This window comes from Embiotoca jacksoni, unplaced genomic scaffold, assembly GCF_022577435.1.
Source record: "Embiotoca jacksoni isolate LCO1_2020_lvr unplaced genomic scaffold, fEmbJac1.0.p SCAF_78, whole genome shotgun sequence".
Taxonomy (NCBI): domain Eukaryota; kingdom Metazoa; phylum Chordata; class Actinopteri; family Embiotocidae; genus Embiotoca; species Embiotoca jacksoni.
This window is the reverse complement of record NW_027185434.1, coordinates 493,007-502,500: the sequence shown is the minus strand read 5'-3', so window position 1 is coordinate 502,500 and position 9,494 is coordinate 493,007. Positions and strand designations below refer to the sequence as shown.

At 36.9% G+C, this 9,494-nt stretch overlaps 1 protein-coding gene across 1 annotated transcript in view; it reads left to right on the top strand.

The window, feature by feature from the left end:
* The window catches only part of adam19a (ADAM metallopeptidase domain 19a), a 100,021-nt gene extending 95,287 nt beyond the window's left edge, over positions 1-4,734 (top strand). The window contains exons 19-23 of the mRNA XM_069177879.1: positions 1,237-1,378; positions 1,868-1,967; positions 2,148-2,393; positions 2,977-3,185; positions 3,949-4,734. Coding sequence (XP_069033980.1) covers positions 1,237-1,378; positions 1,868-1,967; positions 2,148-2,393; positions 2,977-3,185; positions 3,949-4,000 — 749 coding nt within the window. The 3' untranslated portion in view covers positions 4,001-4,734. The remainder of the gene's footprint in view (positions 1-1,236; positions 1,379-1,867; positions 1,968-2,147; positions 2,394-2,976; positions 3,186-3,948) is intronic.
* Positions 4,735-9,494: the final 4,760 nt, after the last annotated feature.

Sequence of the window (9,494 nt, the reverse complement as noted above, 5' to 3'; positions counted from 1 at the left end):
ATGAATAACACACAAACACAACATGAATAACACACAAACACAACATGAATAACACACAAACACAACATGAATAACACACAACATGAATAACACACAAACACAACATGAATAACACACAACATGAATAACACACAAACACAACATGAATAACACACAAACACAACATGAATAACACAAACACAACATGAATAACACACAAACACAACATGAATAACACAAACACAACATGAATAACACACAAACACAACATGAATAACACACAAACACAACATGAATAACACACAAACACAACATGAATAACACACAAACACAACATGAATAACACAAACACAACATGAATAACACACAAACACAACATGAATAACACACAAACACAACATGAATAACACACAACATGAATAACACACAAACACAACATGAATAACAAACAAACACAACATGAATAACACAAACACACACAGTGTGTGTCTTCATCTCCGCACTATGAGATTAAATCATTTTGTCCTCACTGCTGTTTTCTGATTCTCAGATGTTTGTGTTTCTGCTGATCAGATCAGCAGCTTCGTGTTTAAAACATCTGTTGCAGATGTGCAGATGAGTTCAGTGTGTGAGATTATGGGATGGTTCATGGACAGCTGTTTGAAGTAGTTGCATCGTACTCGGCGTCGACCATCTTGAAACTATTGGAGCAGCTTTAACCAACCAGAATGCAGCAGAACTCTCCCCTGAAACGATTTATAAAAAACCAACGCTGGACTTAAAGGTCATGAATGTGATTGGTCCAGCCATCGGAGGGCGGAGCCGTAATCAGACTAGTGAGGAATCCACCAAATGAATCACAGACTCTGGAGATGACATCACACATCTGAGTTTTTCACTGAGGATGGGAGACCCGACCAGACATGATGAATATGACTAAAACCAGTCGTACGGACATGTGATGACATCATCGTAGTGATGTCATCACTACGATGATGTCATCCAAGTTATAACAGAAAGCCTGTGATACAGTGAACTTCAGAATGATTAGTACTCTTTAACCAGTGTTTTACAGTCTCTGCACACAAACACAGGATCATTTAAAACATCATGTTTTGCTAAATTTAGCATATTTAATTTCATATTCTGAAACTGTTATTTTATATTTTTCATGTGCTCCATCTCATCTTAGGCAGGCGACTGAAAATTGTTTGTGCGTGCGTGTGTGTGTCTGTGTGTGCGTGTGTGTGTGTCCAGGTCAGGTGGGTCTGGTGGTCGGCCTGCTGTTCTCCTTCCTGGTCCTCCTGCCTGCAGTGCTGCTGCTCTTCTACTGCTGCAGGATCAAAACCTCCTTCTACCACAAGTGGCTTTCTCAAAGAGAGAAGAACAAGAGCACCAAGTACGGAGCTGTCTGCCTGTCTGACTGTCTGTCTGACTGTCTGTCTGTCTATCTGACTGTCTGTCTATCTGACTGTCTGTCTGTCTGCCTGTCTGTCTGCCTGTCTGACTGTCTGTCTGACTGTCTGTCTGACTGTCTGTCTGCCTGTCTGACTGTCTATCTGACTGTCTGTCTATCTGACTGTCTGTCTGTCTGCCTGTCTGACTGTCTGTCTGACTGTCTGTCTGACTGTCTGTCTGTCTATCTGACTGTCTGTCTATCTGACTGTCTGTCTGTCTGCCTGTCTGTCTGCCTGTCTGTCTGCCTGTCTGACTGTCTGTCTGACTGTCTGACAATTCAAATAATCTAAACAAGAAGTGTTCAGCTACAAAGATGTAAACAGAAGAAGAAGAGTTTGACGGACAGGTCGACAGTCTCATGCTGAAGCTCAGACAGTCTTGATGGACCAATCTCTGATTGATGGACCAGTCTGTCTCTCTCTCTGCTCAGGATGGAGGCTTCGGTGGATAAAGAGAAGAACGGCCATCTGAATCCTGCCTTTCACCTGAAGGTGGTCGGACCGATCAACAAGGCCAGTGGTCACAAGGGGGTGAGTGGAGTGTGTGTGTGTGTGTGTGTGTGTGTGTGTGTGTGTGTGTGTGTGTGTGTGTGTGTGTGTGTGTGTGTGTGGTTGTTCTACTGACTCCTCCCACATCCCCAGCAGCCCTCTCCACTGGTTTCCTGCTGCTTCCTTTAACTTTGTTGTTGTCTGTGTTTCTGGTGATCTCAGCTTCCTCACAGCAGCAAAGAGGTTCTTCCCCTCCGACCGGGCCCCCCGCCGAATCAACCCGTCAACGTGGTGCGACCTCTGAGACCCACCTCGACCCCCCAGAACGGTCCCCGGAGCATCACGGTGGTTCGCCCACCTCTACCCGCGAGCAAGCCCCCGGTGGCCCCGTCCAAATCCCCCCCGACCCCACAGAGACTCAGCCCGCCCAAGAAACCGCTGCCCCTCAACCCAACACGCTCTCCACTGGTAATGAAAAAAGATTTCATTATTAGCAACAGAAGCAGAATATCTGCAGGTCGGCTCCTCGTTGTCTTCCCCAATAGATTTCAGAAACGCTGCTTGACCCGGACGTCTCCGACTCGCGTCCCCCACAGAGGACAGAAATAAATCAGCAGGCCTTAGAGGAGCTCAACAGCCGTCGTAACTGCAGCTAAATGTCTCGTTTTGAAACGTAATTCAGAGCCTTCTGCAGAAAACAGAAAAATAATGAGAAGACGTCTGAGATGTGTTTCAGAGATTTCTTCTAAACGCTGAAGAAATAAGAATAAAACAGCTGCATGTTTGCTTTCTTATTGATTTAAACTGCTCTCATCAGTGTGTCTCTGAAGTGTGAAGTGCCTTTAAATTACATCTGAACATCATGTTGCCGTTGTGTTTGTGGAAAATATCCAGTATTTTCTACTTTGTGATCTCAGGAGATGTTTAATCTGCTTCCTGAACAAACGTCCTTTTCTCAGTTGTGTTGGTTCTGATTGAAACTTTGATTTTTCTGTCTTCGTGTTTTCTTGAATGTTCAGTAATCTGAGAAACACAAATTTCTGTCTTTTAGTTGGTGACTGAGCTGCAGCCCCGACCGTCCCCCTTCCCTCCTCAGAGGCCCCTCCCCCTCAGCCCCGCCAGAGGGGCCTCCCCCACTGTGAGTCCGCCCCGGACCCCCGTCTCCAAACCCTCCCCGGGTCTGCTGGTGATGATGCCCCCGGCGGCAGGACCCAAACCGGTGGGCAAAGTCTCAGCCATCCCCCCCCTCAGAGCTCTCAGGTGGGCACACACACACACACACACACACACACACACACACACACACACGCACACACACACACACACACAAAATCCAAGCTGAACTTCCTGTCCTGTCCTGTCCTGTCCTGCCCTGCCCTGTCCTGCCCTGCCCTGTCCTGTCCTGTCCTGTCCTGTCCTGTCCTCTGAGGGACCTGAAGGGTTCAGAGTTTGGTTTTGGAGCAGATGCTCTGATCGCTGCAGTAAAATCCACCAACCAGTTTTCCATTTGTGCACACAGTCTGTGTGGAATTAAAACTATTTAAAACCATTTAAAGCACACATTTTTACAGAAGATGTATTTTATGTTTCTATATTACAGTCACAGATACGTTATGTTTATGACTTTTAGCTTCTGATGCTTCTTCAAGTTTAGAAAATAACTAATGACAATAATTCTGTGATGTTCAGGATGCTTATTATCATAACATGATTACATATGATTCTTTCTTTATTCTCTTTATTCTCTTTATTCTTTCTTCTAAATAAGTAATTTCGATGAACAGAGATGGTTTCGTCAACACCAGGAGACGAACATGAAAACCAGTAGAACAGAGACAGCTGATATTTAGTACTTTTCTGAAAAGACGTTGCTGCTAGATTTTTGTGGACAGGATCCATCAGATTTGTTCACATTCAAAAATATATATACAGAATATTTCCAGAATTATTCCTTAAAGAAAATATCAGCAAGCCACGATTCTGCATCACTTTGAAATACGCTTCTTCCCTCTCCTTCTTCCAGACCGGTTTCAGGTGCCAAACCAAACACAGCCTCGCCTCCGCCACGAAAATGACCTTGACGTGGCCCCTCCCCCCTCTGACGAGGTCACGGCTGACAGCCTATTTGCACTAAAGAGACTTCGGCTGGGGAACCACGGAGCTGTTGCACAAACCAGAGGACGAACACAAAGAGGACCGGAACCAGTTCAGACTCCAACCCCCCACCCCCTCTCCCTTCTTCCAGCGTGCTCACATTAACCACGATGACGCGGTTTTGCACGGAGGCCTTGCAGACTGAGACAATTGTTATCGCTGGAGGACGGTCACATTTGCCAAATTATTTTTTTAGGATTATTGTTTTTGTTTTTTTATCTGTTAATGCTGTCCGTGTACGAAAAAAAAATGCATTTTATAATGACCGTTGTTTTGTTTACAGTTCGTTTCCTGTCGCGTTTTATGATTTGTGTTCCGTGCCAAAGAGGTGTCGGTGTTCGGGGTGTGTCCCGAACGCTTGGAAATCTTCTTACGTTGAGTTTACCACGAGTCACCTCCTCCATATTTTTAGGTTTTATAATTTATTGTATTATATGAGGAATGTGTGGAGTACAAACCTGGAGATGCAGAAACCTATCAGGAGGAAGGAGAGCCAATCACACAGCAGCTTCATATCAACACTGTTTACATGGAGGAGGCCTTGCTGGAGGCTCAGAGCTGCAGGACACACCCCGGTGGCTCATGTTGATTTGAATGTCTTTTGCTGTGTTATGACTTTTCAATTGTTACATAAATTTTTTTTATCAAACTGTCATCGAGTTTCTTTCATCCCGACCTTCATGGTTGTGGCTATTATCATGATTCTTATTGGTTCCTTGTAAAGTCTGAATATTTCAAGTGTGTTATTGATTGTTGGTCAGATGTTCCCAGGAGAAGGTGTGAAAAGGTCTCACCTGTTCAGTTCGAGGAAGGTTGGAGCGGCTGCAGGCTTCAGTGTCAGAGAGAGAAGACCAAATTAAAACGTGCTCACAAAATAATAAATCAAGGCAACGATGTATTATTTTGTGGATTGCACACTTTTTAAATAAATACTGCGTGTGAGATGAATTGAAATGTATATGGGAGAGAGAGCACACCACAACAAGCTTTCTCCTTCCAGTATGAAGTGATTGCACCTGCTTCAACTGTCTGATTACCAAATGTTAAGTCGTGAGCATCCTCAAAGTTTTTATTTTCATTTCAGACGACATGCTATGCTAGTTATCATATTTTAGACGACATGCTATGGTGTGACTTTTTTTTTTTTATCATAATTCGGACGAATTATGGTCAAAAAGTCACACGATAGCATGTCGTCTATAACATGATAAAAAAGTCACACTATAGCATGTCGTCTATAACATGATAAAAAAGTCATACTATAGCATGTCGTCTATAACATGATAAAAAAGTCACACTATAGCATGTCGTCTATAATATGATAAAAAAGTCATACTATAGCATGTCGACTATAACATGATAAAAAAGTCACACTATAGCATGTCGTCTAAAATATGATAAAAAAGTCATACTATAGCATGTCGTCTATAATATGATAAAAAAGTCATACTATAGCATGTCGTCTATAATATGACAAAAAAGTCATACTATAGCATGTCGTCTATAACATGATAAAAAAGTCACACTATAGCATGTCGTCTATAACATGATTAAAAAGTCATACTATAGCATGTCGTCTATAATATGATAAAAAAGTCACACTATAGCATGTCGTCTATAATATGATAAAAAAGTCATACTATAGCATGTCGTCTAAAATATGATAAAAAAGTCACACTATAGCATGTCGTCTATAATATGATAAAAAAGTCATGCTATAGCATGTCGTCTATAATATGATTAAAAAGTCATACTATAGCATGTCGTCTAAAATATGATAAAAAAGTCATACTATAGCATGTCGTCTATAATATGATAAAAAAGTCATACTATAGCATGTCGTCTATAATATGACAAAAAAGTCATACTATAGCATGTCGTCTATAACATGATAAAAAAGTCACACTATAGCATGTCGTCTATAACATGATTAAAAAGTCATACTATAGCATGTCGTCTATAATATGATAAAAAAGTCATACTATAGCATGTCGTCTAAAATATGATAAAAAAGTCATACTATAGCATGTCGTCTATAACATGATAAAAAAGTCATACTATAGCATGTCGTCTAAAATATGATAAAAAAGTCATACTATAGCATGTCGTCTATAATATGATAAAAAAAGTCATACTATAGCATGTCGTCTATAATATGATTAAAAAGTCATACTATAGCATGTCGTCTAAAATATGATAAAAAAGTCATACTATAGCATGTCGTCTATAATATGATAAAAAAGTCATACTATAGCATGTCGTCTATAATATGACAAAAAAGTCATACTATAGCATGTCGTCTATAACATGATAAAAAAGTCACACTATAGCATGTCGTCTATAACATGATTAAAAAGTCATACTATAGCATGTCGTCTAAAATATGATAAAAAAGTCATACTATAGCATGTCGTCTATAACATGATAAAAAAGTCACACTATAGCATGTCGTCTATAACATGATTAAAAAGTCATACTATAGCATGTCGTCTATAATATGATAAAAAAGTCATACTATAGCATGTCGTCTATAATATGATAAAAAAGTCATACTATAGCATGTCGTCTAAAATATGATAAAAAAGTCATACTATAGCATGTCGTCTATAATATGATAAAAAAGTCATACTATAGCATGTCGTCTATAATATGATTAAAAAGTCATACTATAGCATGTCGTCTAAAATATGATAAAAAAGTCATACTATAGCATGTCGTCTATAATATGATAAAAAAGTCATACTATAGCATGTCGTCTATAATATGACAAAAAAGTCATACTATAGCATGTCGTCTATAACATGATAAAAAAGTCACACTATAGCATGTCGTCTATAACATGATTAAAAAGTCATACTATAGCATGTCGTCTAAAATATGATAAAAAAGTCATACTATAGCATGTCGTCTATAACATGATAAAAAAGTCACACTATAGCATGTCGTCTATAACATGATTAAAAAGTCATACCATAGCATGTCGTCTATAACGTGATAAAAAAGTCACACTATAGCATGTCGTCTATAACATGATAAAAAAGTCATACCATAGCATGTCGTCTATAATATGATAAGAAAGTCATACTATAGCATGTCAACTATAACATGATAAAAAAGTCACACTATAGCATGTCGTCTAAAATATGATAAGAAAGTCACACTATAGCATGTCGTCTATAACATGATAAAAAAGTCATACTATAGCATGTCGTCTATAACATGATAAAAAAGTCACACTATAGCATGTCGTCTATAATATGATAAAAAAGTCATACTATAGCATGTCGTCTAAAATATGATAAAAAAGTCATACTATAGCATGTCGTCTATAATATGATAAAAAAAAAAGTCATACTATAGCAGGTCGTCTATAATATGACAAAAAAGTCATACTATAGCATGTCGTCTATAACATGATAAAAAAGTCACACTATAGCATGTCGTCTATAACATGATTAAAAAGTCATACCATAGCATGTCGTCTATAATATGATAAAAAAGTCATACTATAGCATGATTTCTATAATATGATAAAAAAGTCATACTATAGCATGTCGTCTAAAATATGATAAAAAAGTCATACTATAGCATGTCGTCTATAACATGATAAAAAAGTCATACTATAGCATGTCGTCTAAAATATGATAAAAAAAGTCATACTATAGCATGTCGTCTAAAATATGATAAAAAAAAAGTCATACTATAGCATGTCGTCTATAATATGATAAAAAAGTCATACTATAGCATGTCGTCTATAATATGATAAAAAAGTCATACTATAGCATGTCGTCTATAATATGATAAAAAAGTCATACTATAGCATGTCGTCTAAAATATGATAAAAAAAAGTCATACTATAGCATATCGTCTATAATATGATAAAAAAGTCACACTATAGCATGTCGTCTATAACATGATAAAAAAGTCATACTATAGCATGTCGTCTATAATATGATAAAAAAGTCATACTATAGCATGTCGTCTATAATATGATAAAAAAGTCATACTATAGCATGTCGTCTAAAATATGATAAAAAAAAAAGTCACACTATAGCATATCGTCTATAATATGATAAAAAAGTCAAACTATAGCATGTCGTCTATAATATGATAAAAAAGTCATACTATAGCATGTCGTCTAAAATATGATAAAAAAAGTCATACTATAGCATATCGTCTATAATATGATAAAAAAGTCACACTATAGCATATCGTCTATAACATGATAAAAAAGTCATACTATAGCATGTCGTCTATAATATGATAAAAAAGTCATACTATAGCATGTCGTCTATAATATGAAAAAAAAGTCATACTGTAGCATGTCGTCTATAATATGATAAAAAAGTCATACTATAGCATGTCGTCTATAATATGATAAAAAAGTCATACTATAGCATGTCGTCCATAATATTATAAAAAAGTCATACTATAGCATGTCGTCTAAAATATGATAAAAAAAAGTCACACTATAGCATATCGTCTATAATATGATAAAAAAGTCATACTATAGCATGTCGTCTATAATATGATAAAAAAGTCATACTATAGCATGTCGTCTAAAATATGATAAAAAAGTCACACTATAGCATGTCGTCTATAACATGATAAAAAAGTCATACTGTAGCATGTCGTCTATAATATGATAAAAAAAAGTCATACTATAGCATGCCGTCTATAACATGACAAAAAAAGTCATACTATAGCATGCCGTCTATAACATGACAAAAAAAGTCATACTATAGCATATCGTCTATAATATGATAAAAAAGTCATACTGTAGCATGTCGTCTAAAATATGATAAAAAAGTCATACTATAGCATGTCGTCTAAAATATGATAAAAAAAAAGTCATACTATAGCATGTCGTCTAAAATATGGTAAGAAAGTCATACTATAGCATGTCGTCTATAATATGATAAAAAAGTCATACTATAGCATGTCGTCTATAATATGATAAAAAAGTCATACTATAGCATGTCGTCTATAATATGATAAAAAAGTCATACTATAGCATGTCGTCTAAAATATGATAAAAAAAGTCATACTATAGCATATCGTCTATAATATGATAAAAAAGTCACACTATAGCATGTCGTCTATAACATGATAAAAAAGTCATACTATAGCATGTCGTCTATAATATGATAAAAAAGTCATACTATAGCATGTCGTCTATAATATGATAAAAAAGTCATACTATAGCATGTCGTCTAAAATATGATAAAAAAAAAGTCACACTATAGCATATCGTCTATAATATGATAAAAAAGTCAAACTATAGCATGTCGTCTATAATATGATAAAAAAGTCATACTATAGCATGTCGTCTAAAATATGATAAAAAAAGTCATACTATAGCATATCGTCTATAATATGATAAAAAAGTCACACTATAGCATGTCGTCTATAACA